At 48.7% G+C, this 25,306-nt stretch overlaps 1 protein-coding gene across 1 annotated transcript in view; it reads right to left on the reverse strand.

Moving 5' to 3' along the window:
* LOC142563772 (cGMP-inhibited 3',5'-cyclic phosphodiesterase 3A-like) overlaps window positions 1-25,306 on the reverse strand; it is a 375,893-nt gene that overhangs the window by 42,320 nt on the left and 308,267 nt on the right. The window contains exon 3 of the mRNA XM_075674385.1: window positions 3,525-3,994. Coding sequence (XP_075530500.1) covers window positions 3,525-3,994 — 470 coding nt within the window. The remainder of the gene's footprint in view (window positions 1-3,524; window positions 3,995-25,306) is intronic.

A 25,306-nucleotide genomic window follows, 5' to 3' on the forward strand; every position in this document is an offset into this window, starting at 1 on the left:
AAGACAAGTGAGGGGGGGGAGGTAGTGATCAACCGCATCGAGAGGTAGGCCGGAGAGCGAGGTGGACTCCAGCCTGCTTCTGTACGCCGCAGAAGTGGTTTGGCGGAAACATGGATACAGAGTAACCAGCCAGATGAGGCATAAACGTCACGTGGACTACCGTACGCAGGGCAAAAGGGAGATAGAAATAGTATAGGAGAGATTAAGCATCAAGTTGGATACCCCTATACACAGGGCAAGGAGTAGAAGGGAATAGACAGATGAAAAATTAGCCAGCGGAGTTGACGTTAAAAAAGAAGATAAAGCTCCGTATTTACAAATTAGCTTAATCGGTGCACTTCATTCACTGCAACTGATGCACTGCGTAACTGGTGTAGTGCACTGAAATATAGGAATCTGTCTTGACACATGTAGACTACTATCAGAGGAAGGCGTTCAATGTGACGAGATGGGATGGCTAATCAGTCAGGTGAGAGATGCACCTCCTTTGACGTGCTACGCGAAGCCAGCGGTGTAGACGACGTGAATAGACTAGTGGCCACGTAATCGTGAACGGGCCTCCACAGGGCCACAGTACTGGCCTATAATTTCTGTTTCAACGACGGCGGAGAATTTACTACTCTTGGAACGCTGCTTTAAAGTGTCTTTTCACTTCGTCTTCTAACGGTCATGTTGGCTCTCAAGGACGATATAAGCATCTCACTCGTCCTCCGAAGATAGTGAAGCGGACAGGGTCGTTACCCCAGTGGACAAAGTATAATCCCTGAAGTAAGACCAAAGTGCAGGGGTCATCGGGAGTACAAAGAACTCACCCGAGGAGTGTCGCTGATAGCGAAACTTCCAGCGTCTTAACGCCGGAAGTCAAAGGCAAGCCAGAGCTCGCCGTGCAGGTTAACAGACCACTACGGCCCGAAAGAGCGTTGAGAAACACCTCTCTAGCCCCTCTAGTCAGTTAGTCCTGTGCTACACGATGTAGAATTGAAGCACTCGCATCTCGTCATCCTTTTAGCTTGCCACAGAGAGGTCTTGGTATAACCGAGCCCGAGTGCAAGCAGGGAAAGATATTGCCAAGGGCGAGACACGGTACTAACAAATAGAGCAAGATTTACGTGCAGACACGGATTGGTCATTGTCTTTGACCGATGGCGCTGTATCTACGCTTAATTTCTCCCGAACAAGGCCCTACGAAACATTTTAGCTGCGCTACTGAAGGCCCTTGCTTGACGTGAAGACTCCCTTCTTTTTATGCATGGAAGACGGCCTTCGTCACAGTGTCTCACTGAGCTATCATCGCCTGGTGCACTACACAATAGATACCAGAACATGCTCCTTCAAATTCTACAGTACACAGTGTATATATAAAATATGCCATCCGGCAAGCCTTACCTAAAGAGAGACTAGACTGTAAGTCTAGAAATGCGCCAAGCCTGCACTGTAACAGGCACTTTCCTTCAATAACGCTCCTCGGTGACTCCTGCGCTGGAAAGGTATCTGGGAAACCTGTCTTCACTTGAATGTCGTCAAGCAGGCGCTCAAATGCAAGCATTGCAGAATTTGTGTCTTCAGGCAGACACCCAAAGGCATAAATTGCGGGATTATTGCTCAAGAAGCGCCGAGGACCTATGGTGCGCGTCCTTTGAGACAACAAAGGAGCGGCGGCGCCATTTTGTTGGCTTCGTTCAGCGAGCCCCATGGTGACAGCGTCACTCGAGAGGCACAGTTGTCCTACAGACCTTTGCACCGGAAGCCTCGAACCAGAGAGTCGGAAACGGATATCAGGGCCCCGGTAGCGAGAGTAGCTAGCGTCTCATAGTTGCCCTCTCCTGTTGGACTGTCACGCGCGCAGTTCCCGCATTGACTGCACGACGTTTTCGCGATTTTAAGCTTATCCGCACAGCCTATGCGAAGGTCCGGGCTGCACTGCGCTGTGTACGGTTGTTCGAAAAACCTGAAGACGCGCAATGCAACAAGAAAAGTGCAGTGCAGCACGCACAATGTTCTGCAAGAGGACTGCGGCTGCAAGATGTATCTGTTGTACCGGTTTCCTGCCGACGTGGTACTGAACAATCGCTGATTTGCGCTGTAAATCGTCAGGGATCCGTCCCTACGGAGTCGTCGCGCGTCTGCTTAATTCATTTTATCGACGGGAAACGGACATCTGAGAATCCAGAGCCGATGCTTCAGCTTGGATACGCGAGCAAGGTAAGATGCGCTGTGTGTGTCTCCATCGTCAGCCCCTAATGTTTAGATGGGCAATAAGTATGCAAATATTAGGCAACGAGGTCATGTTTCGGCAAGCGTGATGACAGTGGTCGTTTTCGAATTAATCGTAGGTCGTGAAGGGGCGGCGGCGCATCACGAAACAAGACATCCAAGTGCCGAAGAAGGTCGGCTCACACGTTGTGTTGGCGCTAACGTCGGTAATAAGCGCTCCCCTTTCATTTCCAGAAAGCAAAAAATAGCCTTGTGCCACAGGCGGCCCCGTCTCCCAATCGTCCTCTGACGAATGTATGCACAACTGTCAGACTGATTTTTCGAAACGCGCGGAAAGTATTCGCCTTAATGCGTAAAGCGACACCTCTCAACACTGGTGATACTTGCACTAAAGGTCCAAAACGACGCTGAGGAGACTTAAGACACGGAGAATCATCGGTGAAAGCAGCTGCAGCGCTGAGCTGACGCTTGCTGGCGCCATTCGGCAGTCGCACGCAGTCGTGCGGCCGCTACCAGCAGGAAAGTTTCCGTCTCGATGTGTAGCCGATGCCTCTCGACACTGGTGAGAACAGTACAAAAGTGGCAAGACGACTCTGTGAAGGCCGAAGATACGGAGAAACACAGATGTAGATAGCAACCAAGCTTTTTAGATCTGTTTGTTGATAGCAACAGCAGCGCTGCATGAGCCGGCTGAGGCTGAGCAACGACAGTCCAGTATGGCGTCGCCGCCAAGCAGACGCTAGGCGGCGCCGGTAGTCCAAATATGGTGGCGCCCGTGGAAGCCTCAGTGCAAAGGCCTTATGTCTTTCGCTCAATTTTAACAGCTTGTGCCTGTCCCCGTTATTGGTTCTACTGTCAGTTTCTGCACTGTCGCATTCATTAGGGATACATATTATCCACCGTTCTTAGATCTTCATCACACATTTACGTCCACTGCCAGGATGATAGCCTCTCCCAGTGATCTTCAACTGCGCCTGTCTTGCGCCATGTGACACCCTATTATGCCTACAAATTTGCTCGCCCCCTAATACCCTCCACTTCTCTGACTTCCTCGACTGCGCTTCCCTTCTCTTGGCACCCATTCTGTATAACGCTAACAAGTCGTCGATTATCCGCCCTACGCATTTCATGACCTGTCCAACTTCACTTGATGCACACCACCGCAGTCGCGCATCAGAACGTTAGTTACGCCCCTGATCTTGCTTTTCAACGCTCCTATGTATATCTTTTTGTCCCAAACAGTCGGTCAAATGGCGGGCGAGGTATAGCTCGCGCTTTGCAGTGCATATACAGTACAATACGACGCCCACCTGGACGCCGCTGCGTGGTTCGCCAGGAATGCCTGGTGCTGGGCGACGGCGGACCCCTCGGCGGCGGCTGCCGCGTGCCTGAAACTAGTGCTCCTCTTTCGGCTGGGCTCTGGCTCCAGCGTGGGCATGCCCGTCGCCGAGGTTGTCGTCGTCCACGTGCTCGTCGACATGCGCCGGAGCAGGCCCGGAGGAAGATTGCGGCGCAGCCGCTTGGGCAGCGCCGACGGTCTCTCTCCGGTGTACGGTATCTCCTCCGTGTCCGAGCCGCAGTTGAAGTCGGCCAGCGAGACCGAGGCGCCGCCGGGCCTGGGCCGCGGCTGGGGCGGCCCGTGGCTCGGCGGCGACAGGAGCGTGGCCAGCGCGCGCAGCCCGCTCACCACGTGCGGCGGGAGGTTCGGGTCCAGCAGCATGTCCGTCACCAGGCCGTGTGCCTCCGCCAGCAGAGCGACGTCCACGGTCGAGCTGGAGCCCTGCGCAACGAGAGGAAGGACGGGCGTTCGCTTTCACAAACTCTACGGCTTATTTCACTACGCCGCATCTGCATCAAACTTAAGTTAACCTAACCTGACCGGTAGGGGTGGTCCTTAACTGCGGCAGGACGCGTGTTGTGTTCGTACCATCAGAAACTCACTGGACCCTCGAGATCCGAAGGCAGAAAGGTCGGAATAGAAAGCTTCTATGCAATGGGAGTGGGTTGCAAGAGACTCGCTCCCCCAACTTGCCCTAAAATCCAAAGAAAAAAAATTCACCAAGCATTGTTCTCGGCATCTTTCTGTATGTTGCCGTACCCATGTATAGTTGGCGCTCTTTGACCGGAACTGGGCCTTGCGCCAAAAAAGTCCATTAATCAACCAACTCACATAAGAGGGAAAGCAGCCAGATTATTCCTCGCTCATGGCGCCGGCAGGGACGCTGCGTATTCTTTCTCAACTTTGCGGCAGCACTGGCGCTGTGAAACTCGTCGCGAAATCCGCCTCTAAAATTAATCAAGTCTTCTTTTGAACACTTATTTAGTAGCGCCGGCGTACGGCAGAACTCCCTCAGTGAAGTGGAACGCGAGCTTGCGATTACGAACCCAGCAAATGCGGTGGCATTTAAACTGCTGGTTGTTCACAAAAATATAACACATTTACAAAGCACTCATTAGCCAGCTAGCTCGTCTGAGGGTGTTAACAATCGAGCTATCGCTGTCTTGGGCGACACTTAGTGCTTCCTGATCAGTGGTGCCGTCAGTCAAAGGCGAAGTGGGACAGCTCTGTGACTCTTCTTTGTACCTGACTTCGTCTTCGCAATATTTCTTGCGCTTTCCAGAAAGATGCAGCCGAAGTTACCACAATGTTTTCGAGCAATGGGTGAAGTGAAGTGCAGGACGTATTCCAATTTTAGACCCCTTCAACTCTGACGTACACTACAGACGCGGTTTGTGGCCTCTTGCGCACGCGTTCTAAAGTTTCATTACACCGCACCCCTCAAACGTGCAACTTGAGGGTCCTCTAAGGCTATTTCCTTTCTTTCCCTTTTCTTTCCAACAAAAACCGGAACGCTAGCCACCTCATTTGCGAGGCGACGACCGGGCCTCCAGAGGAACTGTAGCCCTCTCGCTCATTTAACTAAACGTAACTATCGAGCACTGTTTAGCTTCATCAAACACTTCGGTTCGCTCGCTTCCGGTCCGGTAACTATAGAACACATTCCGGAGAATCGGGGAGGTATAAAAATAAAAAAAAAGGGGGGGGGTGGAGTTCGAGAATTAGTCGGCAGCGCCTCTGCTTGGACACACGAGTACGCGACAAGCACAGTCGCCTCCCAACAGGCCCGACACGTTTGTCACAATTACTGTTCTCACTAAGTACACTTTCGTGGACAAACAAAGCCGACGAGTCCTTCAAGGAAAGCACACACACACACACACACACACACACACACACACACACACACACACACACACACACACACACACACACACACACACACACACACACACACACACACACACACACACACACACACACACACACGCACACGCGCACGCACGCACGTACGCACGCATGCTCGAACACAAAGGAGCACGTTTGCACACCCGTCGAAGGGGTCTGCGAGAGAACCGCTTTTGAGGGCTTCTTAGGGCTACATCACAAAGAAAGAGCAAAGACAGCGCAAGCCTCATTTAACCGTTTGGCTCGGAAGAGGTGAAGCGTTGGGCACCTTTCTCGCCGAGAATTTCCCGCGCCGCCGCCTGCACTTTGCCTCGCAACGTCAGCAAGAAAAGCCAGCTGTTTCTTCGTCGACTTGCCCACAGCAGAGACCAGCGGGTTGAAGGAGGCGAAAACAAACACTCAGAAGGTAAGGAAAGAGGTTGCTGGATGGAGCACGGCCAACTAAGTCAGGCAATAGTGCACGTGACAATGGGGTTTTCGAATAAAGGAGAAAGGTGTTGCACGGAGGATAAAAGGAAATGTTGTACAGCACAGTCCACTTTTATAGCGAACAGCTAGCTAGCAGGCAATAGAACCAACAGATATGGAACATTTGGTCGCCTTTATCAGGGAAAAGTGCCTGATATAATTAATTCGACATGCTATCAGCCTAAATTCAAACGCGAACAATTCCGAAACTACTCCAATGCGTTGTTCCGTTTCCAGGTTCATCTGGATTTCATAACAATTAGTGGCTGGATTTAGACGCCAAAACGTATATTTGAGACAACTCCATGATTAGAAACCGGCTAGAGAGCGACTACAAATCTCAGTGAAAAGTAATTACGCTTAATGGTTAGTTATTCCCTGTCCGTGTTTCCATTTATGAGGATGGTACACTTGCACATAAGAAAATCCAAGCATTTGAGCCATAGCTGAGTGATAATCGGTGGCAAAATACTAGATGCGTGTTCGCTTTCAAACTGGACCAAGATACTTTTCACGGCCTGGAGATGGCATGACGAAAGTCAGGCTGGAGGGAGCGTGACGAGACTGAGGACGACACTATGAAGGTACAGTACGTGGGCGAGTGGGACGACGCTGTCAAAGTAAAGAGAGCAGCACATTACAGGACTGCTGCGCATTGTAAGCTTAGAAAGAAATTCCTTAATTAAAGCAGCGCTCGAAAACTCTTACGGCCTTTATCGGCAATGTTTCCCAATGTCCTGTAGAACCAAGCAGAAGATTTCGTGGAACAGAGCTCGGCGGGCGGCAACTTGATTGCAGAACACGAGCTAAATAAGGAAAAACGGAGCCTGCGTCAGGATAGAGAGCATGAAGTCGGGTAAAGGAATATCAGGATAGATATACGGGAGGGCAGGATCTAGGCGCACCAGCAGCAGTACAAGTAGACGAGAACAGAAAGGAAAGCATGGAGCGGCGAGTGATGAAAAGAGCAACCTGTATGAAGAACTGATGTGAGGGCGCTTGGGGGAGAGGGTAGCATAGAGAAGAGGGCGAGGATGGAGAGAGTGAAACATCACTATTTACCGCAACCTCCCCTGTTCATCAAGAGAGAAGAGGCACGCTGCATGCGGTTGGGGAAAGGACAGCGGAGTGGGGGGGGGGGGGCAGAGCGCGTAGCGCCGCGGGCGTATGTGAGGACGGCGAAGCGAAGGGAAGCGGGAAATAGGGAACGCGCTGGAGTGGAGGCGAGGCGAGCCTAATTACCCCGGCCGGAAATTGGAATCCGCCGCGCGAGGCGTGCGGCGATCGACACTGTTTCAGCCAGCACCGTTGCGTGCCCTCGTTGCCGCTAGGTGCGGAGCTAGTATTTTGTCGGCCTGTGTTCCATGCATAGCACAGTTTTTCGTGTGGGCGGTCAGCACCGGCGGCGGCGGCAGCTCACGCTACAATGGTTGGCGAAGTACCGCATTTTCCGACCGTTAGGCACACTTCTATAACGATATTGATTATGGGCTCTTAACTGGCTTTCGTCGTCCACAGCGCCAGTAAGACCTTCACAGAGTTTTTATAAGGTTAAAACAGCAGCGTTTCTACGGCGAAGTCAGATCCCAAATTATATTTCTTGGCACGCGGTAGCCATACAGTATACCGTAAAGCCAGCCCTGTTGACCAGCAGTGTGGATTTATGTGCGACTTACGCGTCGTTAAGATTATAACATACTAGAATGATAAGGGTTGATAAACCTGCGAAGCCTGCCCACGTTGTACGCGTAGTTCCCCACGGCTTTCCTCGGAGGGCGCTGTGACTCCGCACAGTTGAGGGTGACCATGAGTTGTCTTTGCTAGAGCATAATTCGTACAAACACATCACTGCCCAGGTTCTGTTATCATTATATTACTTTATAGCCACGCTCTCTACGCGGTAACACGACGAGGAGTGTGCCGTGCCCTTATTTGAGCTAGTGTTATTGATATATTAAAATAAGAAAAATCGCTGGCATCTATCCGACAGCAACGCGAAGCTCCTGTTCGGAAAGATATCAGTCTCGGATTCAAACCACGGAAGAGAAGGACATTTGATGCGAAGCATTATATCGGAAGCTCTTAGCAAGCTCACGCAAGGTCATTCTAAAATTTTCGGTCCACTTTAAAGACTAGTTTTCTGCTAACAAATTCGGCAGAATACTGCTGCAATCTTACACTGCGCCTAATAATATAAATAATATCCACAAATCTTGAGGATATATGAAGTAGTTAACTAAGAAATTTCAAATAAAGGCCAATTGCGATACCGAATCTTGATTTTATGAGTGGTGGGAAGTCATAAGTTAACTTAGGAGTTCGAAAACAGTCGATATTTATTAGCTATGCAGTAAGCGTTTATTTACGATAAGTCATGTGGCTATGCGATAATTTGGGGGTCCTGGCTCCTATCGGCACGAAGGCCACGTCATCTGCCACCAAGTCCGAATCTCCGCCCCCTTCAGGCACCACAGGCGCAGAGGCGCTCGCTCATTGGAGCAGTTATTAACCAATAGGAGAAGGGCAGCAGAAGGCTATATCCACACACACACAGACACACACACACACACACACACACACACACACACACACACACACACACACACACACACACCAATGCATATATATGTGTGGATATATACATGGTTACATTATAGGAAACATTTCACTTGACCCTTCTTTATAATGTTTGGTCGTTTAAATAAGAAGCCTATAAATATTCTTCGTACCACAATAAGTCCTCTTAAAGGGACCGTCTGTCGTTTTTGAAGTACTTTCCTTCTATTTTGTAGCGCAATAGCAAGCCTACCATTCGAAATGCCTATACGTGCAGTGCAAAGCGAGCAGAAATTTTTAAAACAGAATTTTTCGATTTCCGTAGTCTCTTCTCAAACCCATGTAGGAGCACCGACAACACGGATTACAGCACGCGATGAAAATCTCAGAGGCTAGGCATCAATGAACCACTTCGTTCGCCCTGACTGTGTTCGCTTGCACAAGGCGGCGCCACTTGTCAACACGCGCAATTTTCGAAACGATAGAAATTACTCTCCCGTGGAAAGAAAAGTTAGCAGAAGAGAATAAAACACAATTTCAGCCAATACATTATTGCACAGAAGCAAAATACCTCTCCCTGCGCGGCTTGGTTTCGTGACGGTCCACGGACCTGTTGCTCTTTTTCACCATCGAGCGGCGCCAAATGTCATTCTTGCACCACTTAGGGAGCAGAACTAAAGAAAGGAAAATAAATATCCGTGCTTATGGGATACGAGACTGCTTGTGGCCATCAATGTAATATACTATCTTCTCATTCCCAGCACTACACTGTACCCAACACAATCCAAAGACATGTTTAGGCGGTAATCTTTTCTTCGACTGTGAAACTTCTTTTCTGGGAAACAAGCAGGGGGTTTTCTTTGGTAGCTTCTTGCTACATCAAGGTGGATGACTATTTTCCCCTGTCATTAAGCTGGCGCCACATTGCAGAATTCTGAAGAATTAATTTATCGTATTCTATAGGTACGATATCAAAAATTGTCTTCAACTTCGACACGATATCGGTTCAAACGGTGGCAGCCGCCGTAGAAGTACATAGCGGCTGCTTTCACTCATCTTTACAAGATGGCTGTTGAAGGTACTGAAGCCAATTTCTGTTTCATCTGTCGCAGTTGTCATGTTTTTATGGCATTCTTTTTGGAGAGGAAGTGGGCTGGTTCGCAACTACGATTCGAAGCGACATGTGAGCTGTTGTGCCTTGTCTTGGTAGTTATGAACCTGCCGTCATGTTCATTGAGTTCATGTCGTCGTGGTATCATCCTTCCACTGCTGCCATACGGCCATCGCGATGTGTTCGTCAGGTTATCGTAGTGCCACCATTATTGTTGTGACATTATTACATACACTCGTCGTGCCGTTGTTCTAATCTTTGTCATGCCACCATCGTTGTGCCATTGCCACCATGCTCTTCTCTAGTCGTCCTCATCCTTGTCATTTTGCCATCGTTGTCTTTCTCGTGCACCTACCGGTGGCACCTACGAGTTTCCTCGTAGTGGGTGTCTTTAACGTTGCTTGTATTTCGCCCCCTGACAGAATTGTGTTAGGCGACGCTTATATTCGAGGACAAACGACACGCACTGCTGCCATAGTGTCTTCGTTTGACTCAGGTAAAACAGTAAGGAGCAACTCGTGGCGCTCATTGCGGACGGTGCGACGCCCACAAATTAAGCGTCACGATATCCTGCCTGCTCATACACTTTTTCCCGTTGCTTGCTCTGCGGAGGAAAAAGAAAAATCGACTAGATAGTGCATCGAGCCTTCGCTTCAACGTTCCCTCCGTAGCGGAGTACCGCAAAAACATTCAAACCGTCCGTACCTCCCGCATCATGTCTCGACCTTTCATCATTCACTGGTGCTAACGGTTCCAGCAAGTGTAAAAGTTTATGCGTGCGCGGAACGGGGACTCAGAGTTTTTTACCTCGAAAATTCCCACTAGGCTTTCAAATATTCCCGACGCCGCCCCGGCTGCGGGGGGCCGCCGGGAACCTTCTCTATCGGCGTCGCCGCCGCTAGGAGGCGGCTCTCAAAAGTTCAGAGTTGGCGGACCAGCTCTAGGCCGTCCGGCAAGCCGAAGATGCCGCCCGAGTCCAAGGACTTCGAGCCGGCACCTAAGGCCACCGCAACGACACTGCCGGACCATTCATTAATAAAGTTCCTTCTCTCTGTTCGCGTCTCTGCCAGAATGAGGGTGTTATTTGCGAAAAGAAAGGCATATTTAGGCGTAATCACGTCCGGCCAGGAAGAAGCATGATGGAAAAAACAGAACGCCAATCATGTGAAAAAAATAAATAAATCCATTTGATAAAAAAATTAAAAGAAATTTGGGGTCCCATACGGAAGTCATGTTCACAATGAATATGGATGCCGTATGGGAGCCGGGAATGTCTGTTAATATTTCACCAAATGCTTTTTTTCCTTGTTTGGCGTTCTCATATTTTCATCAAAAAGCATACCACAGTGTTGACAAATAGCTCGTGTTTTCTCGTCTGAAAGCCCTTGCTATCTCTACTAATGCTATCTAAACATGCTATCTCTACTAATTATCTAGTCATCTACTCCGCCTTTTCTGCTCATTCACTACGCGAAGTGCCCTTGACTGCTGGCATTGCTACAAGAACAAGCGCCTCTTTAACATCGACACAATACAAAGATTCGTTTTGCACCGCATATTTCGCCATTACGTGATGATGACACGAATGTGATGGGATGCTGAGCAATGTCTTTTTAATTCATACCTGCTATCTGAGCTGTCTAATGTGAAGTGCTGCCCTGATTCCACTTGAAGTTACCTGAGGCAATATTTTGTAAAAGATCCAAAGCAAGCTAACTGACCCGTAAATAAATAATTTGCCGACTCCGTTTTACGAGTCAGTACTTGGCTAACCTTCTTTCTAGTCTTTGAAACGTTGGATGTCATTAGGCACTACGAAAGGCACAAGTTCCCTTCTCGATGCAAAAGGATAGACAGTTGGGCGAGTTGTTACGGTAACATGATCTTGGACTGTAGCGCGAAGTGAACACGGACACAGAAAGGAGCATACAGGACGAGCGCTAACTCTCAACTAAATTTTTTTAAAACGAAGAACACGTATATAGGTGATTGCAAGAAACGGCAGCATAAGAACATGTCAAGGTAAAAAACATCAGTTAAACAATCAGGAGGTATGGAAGTCAAAGAAGGAAACAAAAAAAAAGATTACTTCAGATTAGTACACGTATTGCACTCGTCCTGTCTGCTCCTTTCTGTGTCCGTGTTCACTTCGCGCTACAAGCCAAGATCATGTTCCCTTCTCGATACCGAGGGGTTCTGTTAGAGGGAATCTCAATTTTACTCTCCAAGTGCCTTTATCACAGCCACGTGGTTGTTCCGGCACAGCAAAATTCAGCACAAGAGAGCTGCTCTTACTATAACGGCAAGGCTGCTGAAGACATTGCCCTGTTTGTCTTTGCATACATGTTACAGCCGATGCAAAATGCCCTCACCGGTTCCCCGCTTCCTTCGTACTGCTTTCTGAATCTCTGCGACGTTTTGATCTCGAACGTCACTTATTTTTCTCCCGTTAATTAATTTTGGCAATTAACCCCCTTAACGTTCACGTTCTTTCAGGTAACATCTGACAATTATCGATAATTTTTAACGTCTCAACGCTACATCCTCGCTATGGGGACGCCGTAGTGAATGGCTCCGGTTTATCGCTGAACTCGTGGAGCTTTATTCGTGAGCGATTTCTTTTTCCCACTCTACATTCTTCGAAACGGGCAACATTCAAGGGCTTGACGAGGACTTTACGAGAAGTTTACGAGCACAGTCCAGACGCCCAAGTCGCATCTCACTCCCACTTCCTTCTATTTACACACTCATGTGCATCATTTGAATTTCGCAAGTAGCGACCTCCAGTACCGCGGTAGCCTCGAAGTAAAATGTCATTTGTCAGTAGCGACTCGCACAGCAATGGTCGTTCTTGCGCCTATACGACAATTTGCCGCCAGAACGCTCGCCGGATGGCCATACACACGATGCCGAGAATCGGAATCCATGACATTACGGAGAACTGAAGTCCGACGAACAAGTGAGTGAAGGGAGAGGAAGGGTGTTCTGACAAACACAAGGATCAATAGCGATTGAAAAATAAACTAACCGAAAACAAAGCAAAGAGCGCGAAAAGATAGAAGCACAGACTAGAGCAGAGGCCACGCCGAGGAGAATGCGAAAGCAGTATACTCCGCGTTTATTTAGCCGACCTTCATTTTACTCCCTTTCTTTTTGTTTCGGCTCGCCTTTACGCTCTAGTCTCCCTTACTCCCTCGGCGCGAAGTGCGTGAGAGAGGCCCACTTCGCTCACAGCGGGCGCCCACGGATTAAGCGGTCGGGGAAAGAGAGTAGTTGAGTGCACCAACTCCCCCTTTCCTCTCTTGTTTTTTTTTTACTCCCCGTGGGGAATGATCCCTTTCCGGCGGCCGTCGCGACAGTAAAAAGCCTCGCGGCGTCAATCCGGGGGCGCGCGTCGTAAATGCGAACGGCAGCGCCACCACCAACGTCGCCACTGCACGCTAGCGAGAGAGAGAGGTTAAGCGTTAGAAGCTGGCGTAAGGACGACAAGCGGAGAAAGAGAAAAAGAGGAGAGGTTGTTCTGAATTGCGTGGCCGCGTCGCTAAGCCATCGACGACGACGACGTCGAAAACTCAGCGGGCAAGTGACTCGGAGAGAAGGAACAAGACAAAAATAGGAAGGCGTGAATGATGGGCAGCAAAGCAAACGCTGCAACGCAAGCGAAATAGAGGGAGAGATGGAGGGAGAGAGAAGGTGAAGGGAAGGAAGGGTAGAATGACAGCGCAAGCGGATCAAGCGAGGGCGAAGCAGCAGCGGATAGCATAGTCGAAGTAGTAGTGCCAGAGGGGATGAGACTGGTGAGGATAAAGAGCGCCCCCCTGAAGCCGTCACCCGAGTACCCGGGCGCCACTCCGCGCCTTGCTTTCCTCTTATTTTTGGAACGGGAAGGCGACCGACCGACAACGGCGGACTCGTAAAACGCACACGCCGAGGCCTCTTTCCTTCCCCAACTTCCTTCTTCTTCCGCTAGACGGCGAGTGCGCAGAGGCATTATCAATTGCGAAACCGATACCCCCCCCCCCCCTCCGTCGTTCTTCAACTTCAGAGCCAGCGTTTTCCCTTGCCTCCCCCATTTACGCTTGGCCCAACATGTCCGATACTTCTAGTTCCACCAAGCGTTTCCGTGTGTGGGAAGGGAAGCCGAACGTGGCCGGTTGCCGCCGCGAAGGCGAAGGGAAATGGGCGATAGCCTGCCTTGAGAGGGCGCGCGTAACGTAGGGGGTAGGGGCGGTGTGAATATAGAGAGATTCAATGCTGTCACGTCCCCGGGCGACGACCGATTGAGCCCCCTGTCGGTAAAAGTAGGGAAAGCGAGACTCGGAGGAAGAGTTCCAAGAGGGCTTAAAAGGGGAGAGAGAAAACAAATAAAAGGCGTTAAAGTGAGAGCACTGTTGGTTAGAGACGAATTCTAGAGCGTGAGACCTTGTTTTCTTCTAAGTGCTTTGATTTTCTTTTTCGGTATGAAGTGAAGACAGAGCCGGCGGAAGGAAAAGAATATGATACTGACGGCATAAGAAGTGCGGTTTGAAGCAGGCGATGGTTAAGGTAGTGGGGGAAAAGAGTTGTGCGTTGGCTGCGAGAGCGCTGAAGGCCAGACGTGGAGTTCGCACAGAAACGAGCAGGAAAAAAAAAACCGGCTGCCACATAACGTTGAAATGCGTGCGGTGCCGATGGAGTTCCGGGGCACTTAAAAAGGAAGAAACAAAACATGAAAAAAAGTTGTCGTATTAAAGGCCCGCGGAAGCCTTTCAGCGATACAGCTTGGAAGGTCGTTTTATTTAATTTTTTTCTTTTGTATCTTTTTTCATTCCTTCTGACGCTGTCTGCATTGACAGGAGATATATTTACTGTGAATGGACGTCATTTCTGGGTTTATTTTCTCTTTTTTTGCAGATGTTCGACAGAATATTTCCCTTGGCAGTTCTCGGTGTCGTACCTGCCAAGAGGCGTCTTCACCCGTCTCGGAACTTCAACGTCTGCACTTCTCCCCAGATTGTTGACTGAAGGCCGCTGACTGGATTGCGAAAGCCGTGGTAGAATACAGGGACGGAAGTCGCTTTCGTTCAGTACCTGTCTTTGGGATGCATATCCAGAAGGAAAACTCGGAGCCACTCAGCCACACAGATTCCCCTTTCCAGCTGACGTCTGCTTTCTGTCTCGTTTTGTTCCGATGGATGACGTTCGTGGACAAGCATGCATACCGGTCTAAAGTATTCGTAGGCACAGTTGTGAGAAAGCATCGAGAAAGAAGCATCGTCGTTCGATACTGTTATAGAGAATGCGTCTTGAATTATTCGTCTTGAATTGCCATCTCCCGCTTTTCCCGTATTTTCTTCCTCATATTGTTATATAATCGCTTCAGTTTGCTTGCAGGTTACTCTTCATTCATTGTACCCAACCCATCTCTACAGCTCTGCGGGACATGAGGACATCAAAGTAATATATTCCAGCCGAACCGATCTCTCAATGACTGCCGGCATTAATGCAATTAGCATTCAAGCAGTGTAGCGACAAACAACAACGCCACAGCCGTAGCGCGGCATGTATGAGACGTGAGCTGCAGCTGGGCTCCTATCACGCGCGTCCACCTGGAGACGCTACACCATCTAGCGGTGCATGTGCGAAGCCTGTCTACTTTTGGATGGCCTCCAAGATTGAGGCCGATATTTAGTCCCTCGCCGCGAGCCGGAATTGGTGGTGCCGGGCTATAGCGTCACGCTGCTGTCGTTGAAGAACTTATGTGACGCGGGTTCGCATCCGCCCGGCATCGGAGAGATCTTAAAGGAGTTTCTAAAAATGGAAGTGCGGCGAAAAGAAGTTAGGTAGCTAGACACGAAGTGGCTGACGTTCAGTTGGTATGCTAACCGCATTATAAATAATACAGTTCAGTTATCAGTATGTGTGTATGTGTGTGTGTGCATGTATGTATGCATACATGTATGTATGCAGGCACGTACCCAAGGGGGGGGCCGGGGGGGCCCGGGCCCTACCGAAATTAAGACGCATACCCCCCTCTCCGCCCACTCCACCACTTCTCACACACATTCCTAAAGCGCCGCCAAATCAATGTAGAGACTTGACAGCTATTCGGTGGTCAACATTTTGTTGCCTTTTTCAGTGCTTTTGGATGGCGGTAGTTATTGGCGTCTCCTGGAATGTGAAGGCCAGTTTCCTCATCAATTCGTTGCCCGCGCCATTAACTCGAGATGCATTCAGTTGTCACCATTTATTCAACGGTCACGCGCATCGTTGTTGCTTCGTTAGTTCAACTAAAGCCCCTGCATCTACGCGCCACCCCCGCTTTCTTAAGTAGCGACAACCTTTGTTGTGCGACACCCTTTCCCCTCACACGAAATCCGGTTCCGGTATTTCCGGTTCCGGTATTTCCGGTTCCGGCATTTCCGGTTTAAAAATTTCCGGTTCCGGCGTTTCCACTTCCTGTAGTTGCGCTGCGGGAATTTCTGCTTTGACTGCTGTTAGACGATGGTGAGACGCCCGCGCGTGCTTAGCAGAGCTGCGGCAGTCACCACAAGAAGAATGCAAAGGGGACAAGCTGGTGTATTCCGCTGAAGTAGTAGTTCGCGGTCGCTGTTGTCCAAATGCACGAAAAACGGCAGTGGTCTCCAAGCGCCCAGGCACTACATTCCACTGTACTTTGTCGCGCGTGCCACAACCCGTCGCAGGTTGACGCGAAGCAGCGAACACGAGCAGATCGCTGGTTACAGTAGGCGGTAGTTCTTGGATGTAATCGCATTCACAGTTTCAACCGCAGCTCGTGCAATTAAAGCCTCTCCAGCGGCGCGAAAGTAAACAACGCTAAAAAACAAAGTGTCACTTCCACTCGGAACAGGAAGCTGCAGCTAAGTTCCGCTTGACGCCGGAAGCTAAGGGGGTGAGGGGGAGAGGGGCGTGGAGGAGGAGGGCAGGTTGGCGGTACTTAACCTGGTCGGCGGAAACGTGTATGGAGGGGCTTTAAGTTCAACCTTCTTCGTCTAGTCTGATCCATGGACCAGGAAAGGGATTCAGTTCGTGGTCAGCTGGTCTGTGCGCGCGTGGAACGAGTTGCGGCCAGAGAAAATGCCAATTGCGTGTAACTTTTCTTTTTGTTTCATTATTTCCTCGAGTGACGGCTCGCCGCGACGCTGACGGATCCTCGGAACCATGTACCCGTGATATGGGTTAGATAAGGTGGAAAATAAGATAATGCGAGACAGCATCCATCAAACTCTGCAATAACCCTTCAACTCATAGGCAATATGACTGTCGCCCGTTAACTCATCTGGTGTTTCCCTAATTGTACAGCACTTTTCGTGCTGTACAATTGGCAAATGGAAACAAGAGTCTCAAGGAGTTGAGAAATTAAGTGATCTACTAAAGGAGAGGGCCGAGACAACAGCCAAACAGGCGGGAGAAGCGAAAATTAACAAATTTAGCCATTGTTTATGAAAGTATTTATGGATCAACACCTGTTTCCTTAAAAAGGAAACAGAGAAAACGCCGCCGGAAGTGGAGAAAATTCCGTGTGTTCTGAATGACGCTTCTACAGTTATCATTAGAGCCGCCTAACGTAGCCACTTCTCTGCTGTGCTTATGTAGGTGTTTTTCTAACCTTTCGCGGTGGGCGCATTACGTCTAGAATCGCAGCTTCCTGCGCTCTACGCGGTTGTACGCGACTGGCGGCCACGCACCGTTACGTAACTTCCCAAATAACAATACGATTCGGTTGCGACACTCGTTAGAGCAGTAAACGAGGGATCCAAAAGAACTGTGAGTGTTCCGCAAACGTATATTTCTGTATAATTCTTCCAGAGTTCATTAAAAAAAACGCTACTATAGTCGCATACAACCTAAGTTTGCAATGAAGCCCCGCCCACACCCTCATAACCGCCAGCCACAGTTCCTCCACGAGGCTGCAAATAATTCTTACTTGAAACTTTTTCTGTTACCCAAATAAGGCGGTAACTACAAAAATAAAATTATTAGCGCGTAATTTTATACCTTGTCCCTCACTTATTATAGTGGAATGGTGAATTCCTAATTCTTTATTGAACTGAAATAACCTGCTTGCTTCGCTACAACTATTTGTTGTGAAGTTTGACTTCAGTTGGCAGTGAAGTATCATGAGTAAAATGGGCGCCTCAGTGAAACGAACAGCACCGCAGACTTTTGAAGACTCCATATATTTTGTTCATGTCTATTGCACACCTCATTGCTTCTGCCAATGAAAACACTCTTCAAGAGTAGCAGGCACTCCGGAGGTATCAAGTATGACGCCATTGTTAAAAGACCGCATGACGACAATTTTGTTGGCTTCTGTGATTGGCTGGTGGAGTAACCTAACTCCGCGCTGTCCGTGTGACTTTGTTGCCAACTGCTGCTTTTTCAGTTCTATTTTACTAACGTAATCTTTATTTTACACGTTTGCTTCTTTATTTGTTCTTGGTGCTTCTTTCCTGCGCGAATCCATTTAACATGGTTCTTTGTTTGCCAAGGAGAAGTGAATCGCACAGGCGTACATGTAAAATACACCTTATTTCAGTTATCTTTTGTGGGTTTGCGCGTTTTTATGGCGAATGGTGGGCGTTATTCCCATTTGTACTAGTAATGGTAATCCCCCCTCATTTGCATAGAAATGTTACCTTGGGTTGGGCCCCCGAAAAAAAAATTCTGCGTGCCTGCCTGCATGCATGCATGTATGTATGTATGTATGTATGTATGTATGTATGTATGTATGTATGTATGTATGTATGTATGTATGTATGTATGTATGTATGTATGTATGTATGTATGTATGTATGTATGTATGTATGTATGTATGTATGTATGTATGTATGTATGTATGTATGTATGTATGTATGTATGCATGCATGCATGTATGTATGTATGTATGTATGTATGTATGTATGTATGTATGTATGTATGTATGTATGTATGTATGTATGTATGTATGTATGTATGTACGTATGTATGTATGTATATCAGAAGTATGATCAGTATGAGAGAGAGAGCGAGAGAGACAAAAGGGCAGGAAAGACAGGGAGGTTAGCCAGTGTAAATACCGGCTGGCTACCTTGTGCTGGGGAAAGGGGCAAAGGGAATCAAAGGAGAAGGAATACAGAAAAAAACAAGAAAAATTCAAACAGTGATCACACATGATCACATGATTCACACATGATCAGTATGATGAGTTCAGTATGATTAACACTACAAAGCAATTCCCGAGTTACAACAAAAGCAGTAATGATGCGGCCCCGGATTAATTTTGACTAAATTGCTTTCTTTAACCTGCACTGAAAACACGCTTCACGCACGCCTTTACCACAACGCCCCCGTCCTAATCATATCAACGACATCATGACCCGCCCAGAAAACCATAGCCACGAAACCAGCACAGAGGACAGTCATAATATTGCACACCTTGTGCAGCTCTGAGACACGGAACAAACAACCACGCGATGTAGAGGCGGCGACATTTTGCATGGGCAGCAAATGCTCTTCGATTGGGCATATAGGACATAAAAAGAAATACTAGATTGGAACTCTAGCGCAAGTGATTCGACGCATGCTCACCTCGATCTCTCGTCGCCCGTTCTCAAATGGCGTGCTTCGAGGCAAGGTTCGCGGGAAGTCAATGATGCTCTCTTCCCACCTTTCATTCTCTCCGTTCCGTGGGCTTTCGTGAAATCGATTTTTGTGGGCAATTTGAGCAATCTAGGCAGCTTCCGCAGGGGTAGAATTACTGGAAGTGGACTGCTTTTGTCAAGAGGAGGCACTTGTTGCCCGCGAGTCTTACGCCTAGAGTAATGTGGTCTCGTAAGAAGGCGCAGAGAGAAAGAAGAGACATAGATAAATTGTGAATGTTAAATAGAAAAGCGTCTGGTTGGCTACTGTATGCTAGAAGAAGAGGCATATAAAGATGAGAGATGGCAAATAAGTTATGCGGAAGCCCGTAAGGGCAAGGAAGGCTCATATTCTAACCTAATCTTAACTTGACCTAAATCTAACATAAACTGAGATAATCTAATCTTAAACCTCTCCTAACATAACCTAAACCTAATTTAGCCTCCATAGCTTCTTGCTATAGTAGAGTGGGCGACAATTTTTTTCTTTCACCAAAAAGGGAGACAGAGAGAGAGGGGGGGGGGGAAGGAAAGACCAGGTGAATGTGCGAGAAGCATAAGACTGCCTTCATTGTGATGCAAGTCTATGATCAGTGGGGGCGATGCTTTAAGTCGGCCTGCACAGACAGCGATCATCGTCTAGTTGCAACAATGCGTAGGACAGTGAATGTCTTTGTGAATGTAATCGAAGGCAGTGGCAGAATAAGTAGTCGATTTTCTCTTCACAGGAGACATCGCGTGCACAACTGTCAGCCCTTGCGGTCAGTGTAGACAAAGTCTCACAGAAGGCTACTCCCAACCACAGCCTCATGAGTGACAACAGAAGCCGCCAGAGTTACCAACGTGAAGTCTACTTGGATAGAAAAAAGGCTGCAAGATCGAAAGTCGGTGCAATGTTCTGCTGTACATGCTGGAAAAATACCGCCTTGATAAATTACTTGTTCACATTTCTACATTTTACTTGTACACTTCCTTGTCCTTTATCTCTGCACTATATCACTTCTAGATCACTTGTTTAATATTTTCTTTAGTTCGTCTCAATTGTTTCGCACCCGTTTTAATTTCAACAAACAGCAGGCCACGCAGGCATTTCTTACACTGGGGCCGTCTTCCTGTACGATACAGTGTATGAATCGTTATAAATAATTCCGCCAAAATTAAATAAAATTGCATTAACAAATTGGCCGACGATTACGCTTCTTGGTAATGAGACCTTGGAGCTCAGCTGCTGCCTTATTTCAACAACAGGCAACCGCATACAGAACACGCAGTGCCGAACAGAGGCGGTTCTGCGTTTCGGACTGGGCAGCACACACCGCAATCCGCCTCAATCGAGCCGGCGCTCGGGCGACGCGCAATCGCATCATTATATAGTGGGTCACCGCCGCGGAGAAGGGGGGGAGACTAGCAATAATTATTTAATGTTTCTGCTGAGGTTGGATGAAACGGGTGGAGAGCAGGGGTACTGAGTAGAGGTCACACACTCATTCACTCCCAGACAGCCTAAATATGGGCGCACAAGGATGGGGTGGGAAGTAGAAGTAAGGGGACGAAACACTTTGACTGTCTTTCGAGTCATCGCAACGGCCCTGCGCCAGGTAAGGGAAGGTATAGGCCAACAGTGGAAGCGGGATAAGGACAGCCAGGCGCAAGCACTACCACAGGCGACAAATGCATCTGAGGAACGCACCCCGCAAACGGGGAAGTGAGAGACACGGCTGAGAGCCGTACAGCCACGCGACACGGAGACGGAGGAGCGAAGAGCCGTGGATCACGCGCGAAGCGGCAAGGAGCGCCCGCCCCCGGCACCGCGGCAGTGCCGCGACAGCGGGAGAAGGGACGGCGAGAACGGAGTGGTCAGTAGCGGCAAGAGTCACCGCAATGGCGCTACGCGGAAGGAGGGGGCGAGAGGATAAGCGAGAACACGTGATCCAGCTTTCGAGGACAAGGGGAGAGCAAGACTCGCGCCGCGCGCGAGAGATGGCAGCAGCAGTGCGCGCAGATAGAGCAGCGTGCGGCTGATGGCCTTGGTTACGACAAGGCACGATGGCGAGGCCGACGGCGACGCGAAGCGCGAGGACGGGCGCCAAAGAGCTGCTCTCTAAAAAGAAAAAAAAAAGAGCGAACGCAGATTCCACACATGTTGGAATCTACGTTAAGAGAACCTTTCTTGAATCGTTTCTAATAAATTTTGTGCGTAGAGTCCCATGAAGGGCTGTTTTATTTTATTACGTTGTACGTAGTTGTGTACTACTTTTAATTCACACCGATATGATTCCCATGGCACCTTAAAATGCGACATTCATGTAGTGATGACTTGGAGGCTATTGTGATGTTTGGCGAGTCGTAAAGGAAGCATTGTGAGCAGGGCCATTCGTATAAGGAAGCGTTAAACGTAGCGATGCATATTTAACGCTTCAACACATCTGAGAAACGAGCGATGAATCAATCACCACCACCACGTGAGCGCCACGACGATCCGGAGAGAATTCACTTGTGCTTTTGAAACGTACTTTCCCCTGCAAATGTTTTACGCGCTCACCCTTTCTGCATCAAAGGTGTGTGCGAAAACACCCGCTGAGTCTACTCGGCGAGACACAGACGACAAACTCGGGGAAAGAGGAAAAAAAGGTAGGTTAATATGCTACACATGAGCGCGAGTAATGCAGTAGTATTAGCAGGATTGCCAGGATTACACTGCCAGCAGGATAGGGTCAAGTGCAAAAGACATAAAATTCGCGCGAGGACAAATGTGGTGGGCATCGTTGCAAGTAACGGTTCGCCATATGTGTTACCACGTTTAATCGCCGTCTCCGGGATCGACCCAAATTTTGAATCGACCCATCGGCCCACGCTACTTTTAGTCTGCTTCAGGGATCGGCCCATTTTGTTACACTGTTTCCAGGAGCGGCCCATTTTGTTAGAGTGTTTCCTGGATCAGCCCATTTTCTTACAGTTTCCGATATCGGTCCATTTGATGTACTGTTTCCGGCACCAGCTCATTTTATTACGCAAGACACCGAACGATGGACAAACAAGAAACTAAGTAAGGGCGGGAAGTGAACGTTGGGGGGGGGGGGGGAATGATATCTTTCCGATGTTTATTAAAAGGAAAAAAAAACTGCTAAAGGCAATACAATCATGATGGAGATACAAAATATGCGTCATCTGCCAGCATCTAAGAATATATTACAACGACCTCCAATAACGAACTGGGGCTTGAGAGACGTAATAAAAAAACCGCAGTTTCGCTCGAAAGGCGAAGCATCGATTGCGAAAGCAAATTAGTACACAGCTATACGAAGTAAGGATAGTAATATTATTGGCCTATAAACTTGTAAACTTTGGCTTGCTAACTAAATTAACAAGCATGGTGTCACGCGCACACAGGGAAACATGAACAAATTTCACTCGATGACCGCGGACACTCGCTGTCAAAACGCTTGTGTGAAGAAGCACGGCAGCAGCAGCAGCAGCGAGCCAATTGGTCTTCATGCTCCCTGTCGCTTCAACGTGAACTAAGCGACGAAAACACAGAGCAAACAAAGCTATCATGACTCGGCGCATACATTCTGTCTCCATCGCAGATCGCTTTCAGTATAGGGCCCGCATGCCCGCGCCATAGGCAGCAGCCACCAGAGTAAAATGCCCCCCCCCCCTCCCTCCCCTTTACTCACCTCGGCACCTTGCGCTTGCGCGCGACGGAATACAGCGCGCTTCCTCCTCCCTTGCGCGCGCGAGATTGAACCACCATCGTCGGCTCCCCCTGATACGCTTTCCCTCGTACATACAGCATACGGTACGCAGGGACGATTTTATCGCGCTTGCACTTTATGTGGAACATCACGGCGACGATAGAAATGCGCCTGGAGTATTCACATGATTGCTTTCGCAATAATAAAATCAGCCGCTGGCAAAACGACATGCTTTGTTTGCGCTGCCTCGCTCTTGCCAAGCTCCGAGCTGCGATGAGAAGCTAGTTCATGACTGCACATGAAGACGAACAGACTGGCAGCTGGCTAAAAAAAATATGATAGAAATAAATGGCAGTGGATTCCTGCTTCAAGCGCACAATGAAACAGAAAGAATAGATTGACCGAAGAGAAGAGGCACAACGCACGGTGTTGAAGGAAGGAAACGTGACGGAAATATACAGATGAAACGACAAAAGAAAAAGTCGGCAACGAGTTTCGCATTGTGGGCGCACATCTGCTCGAGGGAAATATGGAAATGAGAGTGAAACACGGGTGCCCGTATACGAAGACACGAACCACTCCTGCGAGTGACAGCCTTTCGCAGAGTTCGCCTCAAAACAGCGGAGCATGGGAAAATAAAGTAAAAGAAGAAAGGAAGCGGTTTCGTACTACAGGAGCCGCACTATGACAAATTCCGTTTCCGTGCTTCTTCAAGTCCTGCGAGCGTGCGGTTTTTCAACGCGCGAAACGGGCCGAGGATTGGCTGCACGAGCGACAGGCGAAAAAGAAAACAGCGAATAGAAACTGAACACAAGCAGAAGACGAACAAAAGACAGACAAAAGGCAAAGGCACGACAAACAGACGACGAACAGACGACAAGCTTATGGCAGGTAGCAGAATACAAACTGTGTCTATGCATCAGAAGACATCTGAAGAAGACGCGAGAGGTGATGCCCGTGGCGATGGCAATGCGCCTTGAAAGGAAACATAAAGAGTCGTTTCTAACAAGGACGCCCCACCGGAGGAAGGCACGCAGAGGTCGAACACGAGGAAAGCTAAAACGAGAGAAGGTCGCAATTTTTGAAAAATTTTAAAGTGGTTTCTTGGTTTGGAGTTGTGGTCGAGCATGGGAACAATGAAAAAAAGCAATAAAAGGAAACTAGAAGGAAGATGAAGACTAGTGACGGGGTGCAGGCGGGGGGGGGGGGGGGACGAAGCCGCGCAAAGTCGTTATGCAAGTTCGTTCCGAGCATGAAACGTTGCAGATGGGGCCCGCGCGGCGGCAATTGTGGCTTCGAATCGATGCTCCATTTTTGAGCGGCGCATTGATGGCAAGGAAGGTGAGACGCAAAATATATAAAAAGCGCTGAAGATATAAAAACCTTGGCGTTGTTTTTTTCTTCTTTCGCTTCTTTCAAGGCAGGAAAACCTGACGCCCTTGACACGCTATCGCATTAAACGCGAACAGAGTACAGGATTGCTAATTTGGAGAAGGAGCCCGCAACAACTAAATATCGTTTGCCGCAGGAATTGCTCCCGCGCGTCTGTTGGTTTTCAGCGTTACGAAACCGAAGCAATGCGGGTATGGCGTGCAAAACTGTCAGAAAAAGCAACCGGAGAACGCCGACCCAGGATGCAGTCTTAAAAGCCTGTTGCAGCATACGGCGGATTATATATTTGGCAGGTGAACGTCAAGTCAAGGCCGCGGAATCCCACATGTTGCGTGAAAATTACTCCCCTCCCCGGTAATTAGCGATTACGCTAGCGAAAGATTTACGGTGTGGTCTTTTTTTCTTTACCCCTTTGTTGTGTGCCATATAATGGTTGCTTAGCTTACGGTGCCTTCAAAGGAAAAAGCCTGAGCAAGAACGTTACAGCCTGCTTACGAGGCCGTAAATTAGGGTCTCATTAAACTACTGCGCAGTGATTGCCCCAAGACGAGTTATTTTAACAGGCGCTGCGGCGTTACGCATTGCATTATTTCGGACACATTGGTACACACAGACGACATGTGTATTCGCGCTTGCAGCACTGATGGTCGTAATTGCGAAGACGACATTTATACCATGAGCAAATATTGTTCAAAACGCTCACGTGTCAGGACAATAACGTGCGCCTATGGCTCCACGTGGCAGTGTTGCTTGGTGTCGGAAGGCATGACGTCAACTATAGAAGAGACACGTCATTCCGTAAAGACGTGGTATGACATGGCGTCTTGCGCAAACGTCAGCATTAACACGGGCCCGAACTTCAGGGCTGTACACGTGTAAAAATGGCAGAACACGGCAGCGGTGCCTCGTGCTTTCACGAGACGACATGATGTCATACAGATAGTTCTTGGATCATGAAACCAGTGCTCGCTGAAAAAAAGTCTTCCACCCATCTACCAATATT

The sequence above is a fragment of the Dermacentor variabilis genome, chromosome 11, assembly GCF_050947875.1.
Source record: "Dermacentor variabilis isolate Ectoservices chromosome 11, ASM5094787v1, whole genome shotgun sequence".
NCBI classification, from domain to species: domain Eukaryota; kingdom Metazoa; phylum Arthropoda; class Arachnida; order Ixodida; family Ixodidae; genus Dermacentor; species Dermacentor variabilis.